Genomic DNA, 16,598 nt, shown 5'->3' with positions numbered 1-16,598 from the left:
ATTGTTGTATTTTTTGTTTTACCCAAAATAAAGCGAAAGAAGGAAGAGGGAAGGAGAGAAGAGTAAGTGGAAAAGATGGGCTGGGGGGTGCGTTGCGCAGGAAGGCAGAGCAGCCCGGGGCAGCCGGGGTGGGGGTGGGCAGTCTCCACCACTTCCCAGCATCTATTGTAGACTCCGCTGTCAACATTTTGTAAGATCCTCCCGTCCAGGTAATGTTTGCACCCTCAGAGCACAGAGGCAGTGGACCTCTGGGAGAATGATTAACTCTGTGTGATTATCTCGTCTGTGGGTGTGTTTCCTCTCCTGTAAGTCAATAACATCTTGGGACTGGGACACACTGTTTTTGGGACGCTGCTGGCCAGTCCCAAAATGGAACATAAGGAGGTGGTGTTCCTACTTCTCTTGTTTCTGAAATCAGGTAAGACTTATAGATTTTGCTTTTCATTTGAATCAATATTTTTTTTTTCCTAGCAATATGTTAAAAATAAAGCCATCATAGTTTTATGGGCAACTTGCCGAATTTAGCTTTTGGTTCATCAGATTCCCAGTTCAACATCTACGATGGTGGAATTCTTCAAGAAATAAGGGTCGTTTCCCTTATGTGAATACTGGAGACAAGTGGACAGAGAAAATAATGAATGACGCTTTCAATATAAAAGACGGAGCCCAAGTGATAGTTATTCTAGTTGAAAAAAACAGCCCAGAGTGCTAACAACTCCCAAAGCTGTTGGTCTCTCTGCCTGGTTCTCAGTTTGGTTAAGCTAGACCATTTTTGCTAAGGTTTCATATTCTCTTGACTTTCAAATGTGAACAACGAAATCTCTCTGACCACAGTCTTTGACCAGTGTGGTTGCGTCGACTTATTCCCTACATCTCAGCTTGCTTCTTATGCTGGAGAAACCACAAGCATTGCTTAGTCAGGAGATGTACATACAGTAATTCAACAAATCTCTATTGAGTGCCCGGGGCAGAGTGGTACTTTTTTATCCATCCATACCCATGTGTGTCCTTTAGCATCAACAGCTTATTTAGCTGATACAACGGGTATTGTAGTAGACTTATCCCCGTTTTATAGATGAGGAAAGCTGTAGTTAGGAAAATCACATTATTTGCCTATTGACCAAACTCCCAAAGCCAGGAAAGTGAAGAAACCAGGACTTCAGTCAGGGTTTTCTGAGAAGGAATTCGATGGGTCTCACTTTTTCAACTTTGTTTAAAATCTTCTTTAAAATATTCTAAGCATGTCTTTGAGGCTCTTTTTTTTTTGGACAGTTTTATTGAGATATAATTCACATACTATATTATTAACACATTTGAAGCATGGGATCTAATGGGTCTCAGCATTTAGAGTCGTGCAACTATCACGGTACTTTTAGAGCATTTTTATTAACCCCAGTCTTTAAGATGGATGGCATCACCGACTCTGTGGACATGAGTTTGAGCAAGCTCTAGGAGTCGGTGATGGACAGGGAAGCCTGGCGTGCTGTTGTCCGTGGGGTCACAAAGAGTTGGACATCGCTGAGTGACTGAACTAAACTGAAACTTTAAAAATAAACATAAGGGATGATTCTTGTTGATATATGGCAGAAACCAATACAATATTGTAAAGCAATTATCCTTCAATGAAAAATAAATATATGTAAAAAAAGCAAATGCAAGAGCTCTATAAAATATATCCTATAAAGACTGAAATTAGATCTTTTGAAGAGTTCTTTGAAAGTAGAGCAGGCCAGCATAAATGAAATCAAAACAAGAAACTTTCCGTTTTTATTATCCTTTAATTAATTTCCCTTTAATTATGTTATTATGTTTCATAGCATATACCTGCTGAGACCTACCTTAGGAGCTGATATGACAAAGAAATATCCCTAAAAGGAATACATTTTTTATTTGTAGGTTGAAAAGTTGCAAATCCCCATATTTTCTTTCTTTAATTCTAGGGCTCATTTGACAGTGGGTTGTAATAGAGTTTATTTATTGACTAAGAAATATTAGAGAAATCTTTTCAGTAAGAAAATTATTTTTATATCCTAGACTGAATGTAGATGTATATTGTGACTAAAACAAGTATAGTTTATCAATAATGTGGGTTTTTAAAAAATCACAGTAGTATATGTATGTGCCCCCATGCTTGTGTGCTTGAAAGAAAAGACTTGGCTGTTTGTGAAATGCAAACTGCTTATCTGCCTCTCACTGAGAACAGCTGTAAAAGGAGATTTTTTCCCCCCTTTCCTATAAGGGTGGGATGATTTGAGAGAATAGCATTGAAACATGTATATTTCTGTATGTAAAATAGATGACCAGAGCAAGTTTGATACATGAAGCGGGGCACTCAAATCTGGTGCTCTGGGACAAGCCAGAGGGATAGGGTGGGGAGGGTTGGGGACGGGGGCTCAGGATGGGGGAGGACACGTGTACCTGTGGCCGAGTCATGCTGATGTATGGCAAAACCCACCACAGCATTGTAATTATCTTCCAATTAAAATAGACTAATTTTAAAAAAAGAAAGGAAAAAAAAAGTTACACCCTGATCTATAGAAATTACCAAAGCACACCTGTTTCTGTAAAGGAGAGTTCCGATGCAGAGAAAAATGCAGGATGAAGACCTGAGCGTAGGTCTAAACATGCATTTCTCTATAATCTTGATACATGTATTGGATGATTTTTGGTGTATTAAGCTACATCAGTCAACTCCTATTCAAGGGTGGAAGGATCCATCCTTCCAGTTTGGAGAATCTTAGGTTGAGGAAGGAAAAGCAGAGGCAGGGAGAGTGTCGGCTCTGGGAATGTCTTTGTCTCAGTCTGGGTCAGCGCATCACCCCTGAGCAAGGCATGTGTCCAAGGTGGTCAGGGATGGCCCTTCTGAGAAAGAGCATCTGGCCCTTGATGGTCCTTCCTACTGGATCATTTTCATCAGTATCCAAACACGCTCCTGAATATGTCATCTTAAAAAATTTCCCAGAGGACCTAGAGATGATTGTACTAACTGAAGTAAGTCAGACAGGGAAAGACAGATATCATATGATATCTCCTATATGCATAATCTACAAAAAATGATGCAGATGAAGTGATTTGCAAAACAGATATAGACTCACGGACACAGAAAACAAACTTCTGGTTACCAAAGCAGAAAGGAGGTGGAGGTATAAATTAGGAGTCAGGGATTAGCATATATAAAATATATGTTATATGTTGGGATATAACACCATGGAATTTTCCAGGCCCGAATACTAACCCAGGTCTCCCACATTGCAGGTGGATTCTTTACCAGCTGAGCCACAAGGGAAGCCCTATGTTGGATATTTTCTGAGCCACAAGGGAAGCCCTATGTTGGATATTATATATAAAAGAGATAAATGGGGACCTACTGCTGTGGCTCAGGGAACAATACTCTATAGCTTGCAATAACCTATCATGGAAAAGAATCTAAAAAAGAATATGCATGTATAACTGAAGCATTTTTCTGTACACCTGAAACGAACACAGCATTGTAAACCAACGATATTTTAAATAAAAATATTAAAAATAAAAGTATTAAAACATTCCTGAGACCTCATATGGCCTCTAGGAGATGCTCCTTTCACAGCCAGGCTTCTGAAAAGACCTGTCCTCCCAAGACCTTCCCAGCATCTGTCCTGGTCACTCTTCAACGCACTCACTTGGGCTTTGGTCTCCACTCCGCCCCCTAAAGTGGTCAAGGTTGCCAGGTTGCCTAATCCCATTAGGCAAACTTTAGGAAACTGCTGTCTCCAGTGTATTAACCTCTTTTTAGCCCCGCATGCTTATGAGCATGGCTGATGTTCCATTCCGAAGGATGAAGGGGAGCACCTCGATGGGTGGAATAGAGCCGCAGCTGTCTCAGTGGCCGTGTTGGCCCCGGATCACCGAGCTCTCTTTGCAGCCCTGTGGTGGAACCACGGCTGGGCACCCCTTGGCCACCCTCTGCAGTAGCCAAGGGCAGAGTGAGCTTCAGACAGACTTTGTGACTCAGATTCTATCTCAGAAGAAAACTGAGACCATTGTTCGTACCAGACTCTCGTGCAGTTTCCTCAGAAATGCCAGATCATTGAGCCCAAAATGCTTTCTTTTTTAATAAACAGTGAGGGGTCACTGAATATTGTATTGTATTGCATACTGGTTACTAAGCCCAGTATAAAAACGACCGTGTATTACGGTCCAGATTTAGTCCAGGTCTCGTTTCTTCTCAACATCATCAGCTCAACAAAGTTTTTGTATCTGGTGGTGGAACAATTCAGAGAATGCCTGTCACATTAGTTTAAGCAACACTGTCGCAACCGAAGTTTGTACTGTGGGAAATCAAGTAATGGCCTCTAGGTTTTATTTAAAAAGTTATGACCAACCTAGACAGCATATTAAAAAACAGAGACATTACTTTGCCAACAAAGGTCCGTCTAGTCAAAGCTATGATTTTTCCAGTCGTCATGTATGGATGTGAGAGTTGGACCATAAAGAAAGCTGAGTGCCAAGGAATTGATGCTTTTGAATTGTGATGTTGAAGAAGACTCCTGAGAGTCCCTTGGACTGTAAGGAGATCCAAGCAGTCCATCCTAAAGGAAATCAGTCCTGAATATTCATTGGAAGGACTGATGTTGAAGCTGAAGCTCCAATATTTTGGCCACCTGTTGCGAAGAACTGACTCATTGGAAAAGACCCTGATGCTGGGAAAGCTTGAAGGCAGGAGGAAAAGGGGGTGACAGGGTGAGATGGTTGGATGGCATCACCAACTCAATGGACATGACTTTGAGTAAACTCTGGGAGTTGGTGATGGACAGGGAAGCCTGGCGTGCTGCAGTCCATAGGGTTGCAAAGAGTCAAACACGACTGAGAGACTGAACTGAACTGCAGTTCTATTTAGACCCAGGGATGGACAAATCAGCATCAACATTGCCCCAGGGTGGTCTCCTAGTGCTCCATCGACATGCAACTACTAGCAAACAGATAAAATTTCTTCTTACTTAAGGTTTCATACCCATTAATGTGGAAATTGTTAGATAGTTCTAATCTATTAACCTAGCAATCCAGTTAATCTTTTAACACAGTGCCACGTATTCATGGAATTGTTTTCCTAGCTAGTCATTTGTATTCACAGCCACCCAGTTGCTTCCAATAGAGCAGCAAATTTTACTTGGTTGGTGCAAAGCAAATAATTTAGAAATTCATGATAATTAATTATCAGCGGTGTTGATGCATTAATCAATTGCTCCATTTTAATTTTACTTTTGTAGGTCTCGGAGACCTCCTGGATGACTATGTAAATACCCAGGGGGCTTCCCTGCTCACTTTGAGTCGGAAGAAGCTGGCAGGAAGGAGCGTAGAGGATTGCGCAGCCAAGTGTGAGGAGGAGACAGACTTCGTTTGCAAGTATGTTCCTGGTAACTGCACCTACGCAGAACTCCTGTTGATTGAGACACATTACATTGATCACAAGAAATTTGCTCAGGGATTTATCAGTGAAAATAGGATTTAAGAGGAATTTCATTAGGTTGGAGTTTGGAATCTGTATTTGCTCCCTGTATCTGAAACCATATAGTTTCTTGTGAAAGTTCATTAGTGCCCCTTTTAGAAAAATGCTCCCAAAAGGAAATGATTTAACACTTGACATCAGCAGCTATAGTTACAAGTTGCAGCTTTTTAACATCATTGTTGGTAAATATTTATTGAGGATCATGTGACTGGAAGTGTCCTAGACCTTAAGGGGCCATGAAGCATAGATACAGTGATCTGGTATATATATGTGTGTGTGTGTGTGTGAGATAGATTTTATATGTGATATATAAAATCAGTATATATGATAAATTTTTGTGTAGACCCAAAAACAGTGCTTGCCCTTTTGTACTTATGGTATAGTCACAGAAAGTGGATAAAATGTTAAAAAAAATACAGCCAATTTGAGATATTGATAAAATCCGTATGTGCTCTGTTAAGATTTAGAAGAAAGAACAATCCTAAGAGTTGAGACAACCAGGGAAGGCCTGGGGTGGAGTTGGGGGGAACTGAGCTGGGCTTTGAGGGGTGAAATCTTGGTAAATAGCGACCAAGTGGGAAGGATTCTAGGCAGAGGGCAGCCTGGCTGGGCACCTGTGAGAGGGACCGGGTCAGCTGATGCAAAGGTTCATGTAGGAGATGGGGCTGGTAAGGAAGCCTTGGACGGCTTTGATGGCGGGCTCAGTATCCACACAGGACTAGTGCAGGGCTGGGGGGCGTGAGGGAAGGGGGTAGAATCAGAGGCATCGTCAAGGGGGAAGTTAGAGGCGTCCACGTGGACCGTCTCGGGGATGGGTTCAAAGGAGCTCAGTTGCTTCTTTCCCACACAAAGCAGATATTCTGGCGCTTCATTAAGAAAAATGGGCGAAGAAAGAATAAAGCAGTTAAAACAGAAAATGGGGAGGGGAAGAAGGTGAAGGTAGAAGAGAAAAAAAGAATATCTACCATGTTGCTGTATCCTTTCATTATGGTACCAGGTTGAATTGAAAGTGAGTTCTGAGCTCCTCGATTCATGGAAAGCCGTCTTTAGAGTTTCTTCCTTAAATATTGCTTTACACAAAGGAAATAAGAGTGGTGTTTAAATTCCTTTAGATCAAGGCCTAGAATGGTGTTTTCTGTTTCTCTTCTGCAGGGCGTTCCAGTATCACAGTAAAGAGCAACAATGTGTCATAATGGGCGAGAACAGCAAGACCGCCCCAGTCTTTAGGATGAGGGATGTCACTCTATATGAGAAGAGAAGTATGCACAATGCTTTCTTCCTCCTTCTTCTTCCTCTTTCTTCTTTTCCTCCCTCTCTCCCTTCCCTCCCCACCAGCCCTGTTACTACCTGTTATTTATCAGACCAGCAAATGCAGGAGCTATGGTGCACTGAAAAGGAACTTGGAGTCAGAAGATTTGGCCACTAACCCACAAGGCCAACCTGAATATAATATTTCACCTTTTGGGTTTCATTTCCCTTGATTTCAAAACACAGGAATTGGATTTACAAAATCACTTCCGCCTCTATGAACCTGAAAATAAGATACTAAATAATATCTTATTTAAAGATATTAAAATATTAAGATATTTTAATTGATTATTTTAATATATTAAGATTTAAATATTAAGATATTTAAATAATATCTTATTTAAAGATATAAATAAAATTTTCTTCTTATTTTTAAGAAGAAAGGAGTCCACAAGTTCCTTATGAGCTTGTTTTTTTTTTTTTCTTTTCTTCAGGGACCACGATCTGTGGTCTGAAGCCTGGAGCAATGGCAAAACCGAGGTGTTTTCAATCTGCAGTAACACTTGCATAGAGACAGTATCCTTAGTTTTACTCGTAAAGGTTCTACTTTTCTTTCAGTCATGGCCCATATTTCCCGTAGTCTCTGAAATGGTGCAGAACTTTGAAAATGTGCAGAAGTTGCAGCTCATTTTTCGAGAGTTCCTTAAAAACTCTGGATCCTTGGCTGTTTAGGATCACGAATGGCCTAGATTCCTTCAGAAACTGTGTGTCTTCTTGGGCGTGCACAAGTTCACTAAGTCTGTACGAAGATTCAAGTGACTTATGGTGCTTTTACAGCGTCTTCCTATTCTCTGTTGTTGGTGGGGTGTCAGGACTATTTTGCTAGCAGTTTTACTCTCCAGGTATTCTGCATCACAAGTGATGAAGGCAACAAGAAACATCCTATTTCACGTATTCTTGACAATAGCTTGCAACGTTCTCTCGAGTTTCCCCACCAAACTCTAAGATTTTGAGAGGTGTTTTTTAGGTTGGGATTATATCTACGTGGTGGTTCATTTTAGCTTTAAGTAGCTGTGCACCTGTTAACCTCACGTTGGGTCCACTGTTGAGCTCTAGCTCTTGAGTCTAAAGTGCAGATTAAATCTGAAGTTTATCTGTGGACGTTTTTAGGTCTTGCAGTTAGTGAGTAAAGGAAGAGATACATGGGCTTACCCAGTCTGTCAGACATTTAAAAAATGCTGGTGGGATTCTGTGTGCAAATGCTACCATTTAAACATGTCCTCTGTAAATGGTTAACCAAAAGGATCAAGGGGGTGACCTCTAGGCTTCGTTTGGCTAGTTGAAGAGTTGCCTGTTTTCAGGGTGACGGAAAGGAGCCAAAGGTTATACAAACTGTGGCGGGTACATACAAACAAAAGAGAGGGAAAGAGTCAAAAGTCAGTTGCTTTTGGGTGCTTGTGTCTTTACTGTGGAATGTTGACCCCCTGCAAAATTACCTGCCAGCGTGTTTCTGGGAACAGTCGGTGTCAGATAAGTTTCATCTCCACTGGCCATCAGGGCCACTGCTGCCATTTGGGTCTAAAGCCGCCCTCATCACAGCAGCGGCTGGTCCAGCACCGCCCTGCTTCGAACCCTCAGTGCCCTTAGAAGAAAGTCCAAATACACACCAGTCGCTACCGGGCGCTGTGTTACTCAGCCGACCTCGCGTGTGGGGCTGATGTCTGTGCCTCCTGCGGCAGGCGGAGCACAGGCTTGCTCATCCTGACCCTCCTCTGTTCTTCCGGCTCCTCGTTGCCCAAGTTGCAGCTTGGGAATCCCCTCCCCGACCCCTGGCCTCTGGAATACCTTGTTTACCTTTTTGATAAGTGTAGCATATAGACTGGCATTATATATCTCGATGCTTTTGAACTGTGGTGTTGGAGAAGACTCTTGAGCATCCCTTGGACTGCAAGGAGATCCAACCAGTCCATTCTGAAGGAGATCAACCCTGGGATTTCTTTGGAAGGAATGATGCTAAAGCTGAAGCTCCAGTACTTTGGCCACCTCATGCAAAGAGTTGACTCATTGGAAAAGACTGTGATGCTGGGAGGGATTGGGGGCAGGAGGAGAAGGGGACGACCCAGGATGAGATGGCTGGTTGGCATTACGAACTCTATGGACGTGGGTCTGAGTGAACTCCGGGAGATGGTAATGGACAGGGAGGCCTGGCGTGCTGCGATTCATGGGGTCGCAAAGAGTCGAAAATGACTGAGCGACTGAACTGAACTGAACTGAACTGAAGATATATCTGCAATCTTTATACAGAGTGTTGAGTTTAAAGCACTAGTTACTATAGGTGTGTTAGAAGTATTCTACCCAGAAAATTGATCGATTAATTTAAAGCATTGACATGTATAACACTGTGTGCTAAGCTGCCTCAGTCGTGTCTGACTCTTTGCTATCCTATGGCCTGTAGCCCACCAGGCTCCTCTGTCCATGGAATTTTCAGGCAAGAATATTGGAATGGGTTGCCATTTCCTATTCCAGGGGATCTTCTCAACTCAGGGATTAAACCTGCATCTCTCCATCTCCTGCATTTTCAGGCGGGTTCTTCACTACTAATGCCACCTGGGAAGCCCAAGATCACTGAACTGAGCTTCCAGTGTAATATAGCAGCTTCCCACTATTTGTTTCACAACTAAGTCACTATCGTGTGTAAGATAGATTGCTCGTGGGAAGCTGCTGTATTACACAGAGAGCTCAGCTCAGTGCTCTGTGATGACCCAGAGGGGTGGGCTGGGGGGCTGGGAGGGAGACTCAAAAGGGAGGAGATATGTATATATATATATATATATATATATATATATATATATATATATATACGCACACACACATATATATATATATATGAACATATTTATGGCTGATTCACATTGTTGATGGTAGAAACCAACACAACATTGTAAAAGAAATATCCTCTACTAAAAAACACTGAGTGGGAAATCATAAAAGATGATACAAATATACTGTAAATAGCTTATATTTTCTTTGAAAACACAAGCTTATGCTGGTACCTTTGGACGTAAAGCAGAGGCATTTTTTCTTTGAATCTGGAGCCACAACGGGAGTTATTTAGAGCATTTCTTGTATAAACCACACTCATGAATTATCTACCATAATCTGTCCTTCTCTTTGAACTTGAGCAAGTATAGAGACACCTGTTAACAATCTGACTGTAAAATTCCTTTATATTTTCATGATTCCCCTTCTCTCAAAGTCATGTCAACAACACGGATGGGCGGCTCTCAGTGGTTTTGGTAACAGTTTGTTTTGGCCGCACCCTGTGGCATGGGGGATCTTAGCTCCTGGACCAGGGAAGGACCCTGTGTTCCCTGGTGGTGGGAGCACAGAGTCTTCACCACTGGGCCACCAGGAAAGCCCCTTGATACCAATTTAAAGAACTACTCTACTCTTTCAACTACTTGAAACTATTTATCTTAGTTTATAAAAAAAGCTCCTTCCCCTCTTCCTTTCATTTCTCAGTTTAGATCATCCGTAATCAAATAGAGCTGTATAAAAAGTTTTGGAAATAAAAACAATTGACTCTTGGTAAACATATAATCCAACTGGTGGGAACAGAGTGGGTCAGCACTCCTGAAAGTGGCCTGCCAGCCACAGATGCCCATCCTGCCACATGTGGGCTGCAGGGCCGCCCTTGGCAGTGTGTTTTAAAGGCAGGATGGGGCCCACTGGGTAACCAGCAAGTTGTTAAAATGGAGGCTGGTTGAGAGCATCTTCCGTAAACTTTGGGAGTAGACCACAACTGTATTACCCTCTTTGGTACTTCTTTCACACTTAAAATACCACCGTGAGCCTAGAAATGGCTTGCATCTCTTTCAGCCTCTGCAGGTCTGCCCATTCCACGAAGAAGCCCTCACCCCTTCCCATCCACTCCCTCACGATGTTATTTATTTTCTCTGTTACACATGTTGCCATGAGGTTGTCTCTTTCATAGTCTGTGTCCTTGATTACCTTGGAGCCCCAGACTCCACTGGGATGTAAGCTCCTCTCAGGCAGGACCTGTGCGGCCCTACTCCAGCACACAGCATCTCCAGCACGCAGCATCTCCAGCATGCAGCATCTTCAGCACGCAGCATCTGCCCAGCACACGGGAGGGCAGGAGCTCTGGACAAAGGAATCAGTGCCCCACACCGAACTATAATTCTTTACTGTTGTTGTTTAGTTGCTAAGTCGTGTCCGACGCTTTTGCGACCCCATGGACTGTAGCCCACCAGGCTCCTCTGTTCATAGGAACTGTCCAGTAAAGAATAGCGGAGAGGGCTGCCATTTCTTTCTCTGGGGATCTTCTCAACCCAGGGATTGAACCCACATCTCCTGCATTGGGAGGCAGATTCTTTACCACTGAGCCACCAGGGAAGCCTGAAATAACTCTCACGCAGACTGTGTTTTTAGACAGTGGATGACAGTGTCCTTTCTCACAACGTGACCGAGCAGTGCAGGGCTTCCTCGTGATGTTTTGTCGTTGTTGTGGAAGGGTTTGACCACTCTCTGGGCTTCCTTGCAGTCTACATTTCGGAGTGCAAGATCGGAAATGGGAAGGCCTACAGAGGGACCACAGCCAAAACGAAAAGCGGTGTCACCTGTCAAAAATGGAGTGCCACTTCTCCACACGTACCCAAGTAAGGCTTTCTCTTTTGTCTGCGTGTTCACCTCTCATACTCAGAATGATCCCATTACTTCTGACTCAAATCAGAACATATGACCAGCAGGTATGGGGAGAATCTTATTGATGCTGGTGCAGAGCTGTTCAATAATTGATGGCATAAAAGCAGAAAATGGCTGCTTTCCATTCATTCTTGTGTATATGGTTTTTTTTTTTTTTTTGGAAGATTTAAAACAACAACAAAAAAGAACAATAAATTCTAGAACATGAATTTTAGGCTGAGACTGAAAAAAGAAAGAGATGATGATGTTTACAATTGAATCAGTCTAAATCAAATGTGTTCACACCAACATTGCAAAAAACAGATTATCTTGCAACTTGCCTGTTAGTTATTTTAATGTCATTTTTTATACTTTGCCCAATATGGTATTCAGTTCAGTTCAGTCACTCAGTCGTGTCCGACTCTTTGCAACCTCATGAATCGCAGCACGCCAGGCCTCCCTGTCCATCACCAACTCCCTGAGTCCACCCAAACTCATGTGCATCGAGTCGGTGATGTCATCCAGCCATCTCACCCTCTGTCATCTCCTTCTCCTGCCCTCAATCCCTCCCAGTATCAGGGTCTTTTCCAATGAGTCAACTCTTTGCATGAGGTGGACAAAGAATTGGAGTTTCATCCTCAGCATCAGTCCTTCCAGTGAACACCCAGGACTGGTCTTCTTTCGGATGGACTGGTTGGATCTCCTTGCAGTCCAAGGGACTCTCAAGAGTCTTCTCCAGCACCACAGTTCAAAAGCATCAATTCTTCGGCGCTCAGCTTTCTTCACAGTCCAACTCTCACATCCATACATGACCACTGGAAAAACCATATTAGGTGGTATTGAATTCTCATTAACAATGCTTATCAAGTGGGAATTTAGTGTCTATGATCCTCCCCACTCCCAAATTGTCTTTAGCCACCCTTGTGAGTTGGGCTTCCCTGGTGGCTCAGTGGTAAAGTATCCGCCCGCCTAAGCAGGAGTCATGGGTTCGATCCCAGGGTCAAGAAGATCCCCTGGAGAAAGAAATGGCAACCCGCTCCGTTATTCTTGTCTGAAAAATCCGATGAACAGAAGAACCTGGTGGGCCACAGTCCATGGGGTCACACAACTGAGAGACTAAGCAACAACAACAAGATGAAGTTGTGTATTCCTGGCACATTAGGGCTTATTGAGATTAAAAAGATACACCAGATGGCCAAGTCATAGAAGGGCAAGGGTCTGGGAGAGAATCTTGGTTGTCTACACCCCAACCGGTGAGGAACCTGAAGTCCCTAGAACACCAAATCTACCAAAAACAGGTACACAGAAGAACCAGAAACAAAATCTGCCATTTTAGATTTGAAGTCTTAGGTTTTTAATCCAATTTCTTATTGCAACACAGCAGCTCATCTCTGAAAACGAGCTTCACTCCACCCTCCCACTCTCCCGTTAACTCTAGACATACCTAAGAGAGGATGCAGAGTTTGGCATCAGACAGGTCTGACTTTAAACTCTTGAGATGCTATTTATTAACTGCTCAAGCTGAGGTGAGATTTGATCTGTTTCACATGGCTGTGCCTCAGTTTTCTGATCTGGGAAGTGGGAGTATAATAACACCTTCCTGATAGGGACTTTTATGGACTACTTTAGAGAATGTATAAGAGACTTTAGCATAATGCCTCATGCAGAGTTCACATAGATAAAATGGTATTAACTTCTATTATTTTTACAGAGAGAAGGGCAACTGACAAAAGCAGCAGTCTGGCATGTCTCTTGAATTTGGCAGGCTTTGAGGGCTTTAAATTTCTACTGTGCGTAAGACACTTTGACTCTACTTCTAAGACTTGGCTGTTCAGACAGTAATAACAGTGATATTAGCTACTCTACTGAACAGGCTATCAATAGAGACACTGAAAACTGGATACAAATGCTATTGGACACAGCCAAAATATAGTTGGATGACACAATCTCAAACCACAGTTGGGAAAGAGAGGGGGGTCTTATCCTGCCCTGCTGATAACATGTTGATTTTTAAAATATAGTCAAGTGACTCTTTTCCACCCTCTGCAGATTTACGCCTGAAAAATTTCCTCTAGCAGGACTGGAGGAGAACTATTGCCGGAATCCAGACAATGATGAGAATGGGCCCTGGTGTTATACCACAGATCCGGACAAGAGATTCGACTACTGTGACATTCCCGAATGTGAAGGTCAGGGATGGCTCTAGAAAAACTTTTCCTGTTCTGCCTGTTATGTGTGGAGTAATTTGCTGTAAATTATCTATGGGGATATTAATAATCAATTAGTACTGTGTTTGACATCATCAAGTAATACATGACCTCTGGGAAAAGACCAAAATTTTGTGCAATTTCCATTATAAATCTAAATTATCTTTATTAACATGTAGTTCAACAGGGACAAATATAAAACTAGATGTAAACTCTAGCTGCACACGTCTTATGCCTAAAGCTCTGAGGCACTTTAAGCCAGAAACATATTTGCAATTCAACTGCTAACATAAAACCACAAAATCAATACAATTCAAATACATAACATTAAGTTAACAGGGTAGACTTTGTCATATTGTTGAAACCAAGCCATGAACCAGTTTTTAAGTCAGCCATCTATTGTTTTAATGGAACAATCAATTTAAGAGCACACTTCAAAAGTCAATGTCAGAAGAATGTAAAATATCCTGTGGGAAAATGTTGTTTACTTCATATTTCCTGCTACATTTATTGATGCAATAGGGCGGTGAATGAAGGTGGGGTTTGCATAACCACGTGGTTGGGCCCATACTGGCTCAGTTTCCCATCGCTTCCTCTAGCCAGCCATTGGCATTCTTTATTTATTTGTGCACTGTGTTATGAGGTCATCTGGCCCTTTACTGACATGAGAGCATCCTCTTTATATCAGGTCTGCTTCTGTTTTCCTTATTGCCCCATAAAAGTTCAAGTCATATATTCTCCTGCTGTACCACATTATATTAAGCATTGCAATGTTTCCATTTTACACGGATGCAAGGAAGAAAAGCAACCAGCATGCTTCTCAATAATAACAAAAAGAGAAGCATTGTTCCTTTAGGTGAATATTGTTCCTCTGTCGAGGTCACGAACATCAGCAAAAACCCGGGCACTAAAATCCTGAGAGGCTGCCGGCTTCTTCAGCAGTTATCCAGACAATCAGAGAGAGCTTCCCGGTGGCTCAATGGGAAAGAATCTGCCTGCCAATGCAGGAGACACAGGAGATGCGGGTTCCATCCCTGGGTTGGGGAGATCCCCTGGAGGAGGAAATGGCAACTCACTTCAGTATTCTCGCCTGGAAAATGCCATGGACAGAGGAGCCTGGCAGGCTGCAGTTTACGAGGTCACAAAGAGTAAGACGTGACTGAGCAAGCATCCATTCAATCAGAATAATTCCATAGGAATTTTTTGGAAGAGAGACCTCAAATATTAAAAAATTCTAGTAGAGAATTTACAGATTCCTGAGATTATATGCAATCTCTCCCCGCAACCACCAAGGACCGACACATGTAGCCAACCATGAAGACAAAGTATTATGGAGTTCCTGGATTTGGTCATAACTGTAATGGTCGAGAAGGTATTGACCACATCTGCTAATTCTACCATTTGAAAAAGAGAATGACGTTTTAGATTGTTTTAGAAAAGTAAGCCTTTATTGCCAATTTTGTTGCTAGGTAATTGGTGGAAAATTACCAGTGAACAAGAGGCAAAGGTATTTGAGACATTTCTAGTAATGGTCTAGTCTTTACCCTTTTTTTGCGTCATTCATTTCAGTTTCTTTCTTCCTTTCTTTCCATTCTCCCCAGATGAATGTATGCATTGCAGTGGAGAAAACTATGAGGGCAAGATTGCCAAGACCATGTCTGGACGTGACTGCCAGTCTTGGGACTCTCAGAGCCCACATGCCCACGGATACATTCCTTCCAAGTAAGTCTCCCTGGCAGTGAAATTGGATGTTTAAGCCTCTGCAATGCTATGGGTAATTTAATATTATTCAGGTATTTTAGCATTCCTCAAAAAGTGAACACCCCCAATGTTTCTGAATGTCAAAGTTTGCATTTTCCTACATGAATGCTAAAGAAGTATACATTCTTTTTTTAAATTTATTTTTATTGAAGGATAATTGCTTTGCAGAATTTTGCTGTTTTCTGTCAAACCTCAACATGAATCAGCCATAGGTATTCATATATCCCCTCCCTTAGAAGTATCCATTCTTACTAGTCAAAATGTGGTCCATGGAAGAGCGCTGTCACCAAAGCGTTTGTTAGAAATGCAGGGTCGCATCCACACTGAGTCTGGATTTGCACTGTAACCAGATTCCTGGCTCATTTGTAGGTTAAATGTAAGAAATATAGATATATGCATCTAGACACATACAATATACACATCCACCTGTGTGTTTTCCAAGTATTGCCCTCCTCTTTGTATTCCTTTCTTTTTCTTCATGCTGATGAGATTCAGGGCTTCCTACTCTGTGATCTGCGGGTGGGCTTTAGGGCTTTGTGAATCCCTCAGTATTTTATGTGTGTGTATATCAGTGTATTTTTATGGGACAGAGGATCCCTAACTTTCACTAGCTACTCAAAGGGGGTCATGAATCTATAGTAGAAAAAAGAGTCCCTCATCTAGAAAGTAATGGTGAATGGTGGGGACAAATTTCTGCATCTCCTATTTCATATTAATTGTACTTAAAACACCTCCCTCTCTATTGCTGCTTCTGGTCATTCTCTTCATTTTTTGATGACTATAGGATTATAATGGGGCTTGTAAAAACTTACAGGAAAAGAGACTGTCACAGATTCCGGTGTGGAAAACAGCTCCCCTGCGTGTCTGTACCTCCTGCTTCAAATAGCTGTCTTAAATCACCGCTGCTGTCATTTTTCTTTTCCCTGCTGCTGCTACTGCTGCTGCAAAGTCGCTTCAGTCATGTCTGACTCTGTGCAACCCCATAGACGGCAGCCCACCAGGCTCCCCCGTCCCTGCTGTGCTCCAAAGAAGAAACACAGTGAAGGCCTCCAGCCTCATAATTGGTTAAATTTACTTCCCAGATACTGGAAGAAGAAGATTGCCTAAGCCACTGCAGGTTGCTCTGCCCATCCTGACAAAGCATTTACAGTCTCAGGAAGGGGCGTGAAATGAGCCCAGAGGGACACGAGGCG

General features: G+C 42.4%; 1 protein-coding gene across 3 annotated transcripts in view; it reads left to right on the top strand.

Moving 5' to 3' along the window:
* Window positions 1-310: 310 nt before the first annotated feature.
* The window catches only part of PLG (plasminogen), a 48,387-nt gene continuing 32,099 nt past the window's right edge, over window positions 311-16,598 (top strand). For all 3 annotated transcript variants that reach the window (XM_068985559.1, XM_068985558.1, XM_068985557.1), the window contains exons 1-6: window positions 311-418; window positions 5,247-5,382; window positions 6,638-6,744; window positions 11,298-11,412; window positions 13,487-13,626; window positions 15,246-15,366. In XM_068985559.1, coding sequence (XP_068841660.1) covers window positions 370-418; window positions 5,247-5,382; window positions 6,638-6,744; window positions 11,298-11,412; window positions 13,487-13,626; window positions 15,246-15,366 — 668 coding nt within the window. In that variant the 5' untranslated portion in view covers window positions 311-369. The remainder of the gene's footprint in view (window positions 419-5,246; window positions 5,383-6,637; window positions 6,745-11,297; window positions 11,413-13,486; window positions 13,627-15,245; window positions 15,367-16,598) is intronic.

Source organism: Capricornis sumatraensis, chromosome 13, assembly GCF_032405125.1.
Source record: "Capricornis sumatraensis isolate serow.1 chromosome 13, serow.2, whole genome shotgun sequence".
Lineage (NCBI taxonomy): Eukaryota > Metazoa > Chordata > Mammalia > Artiodactyla > Bovidae > Capricornis > Capricornis sumatraensis.
The sequence above is the reverse complement of the archived record's forward strand: the minus strand, read 5'-3'. Positions and strand labels throughout refer to the sequence as shown.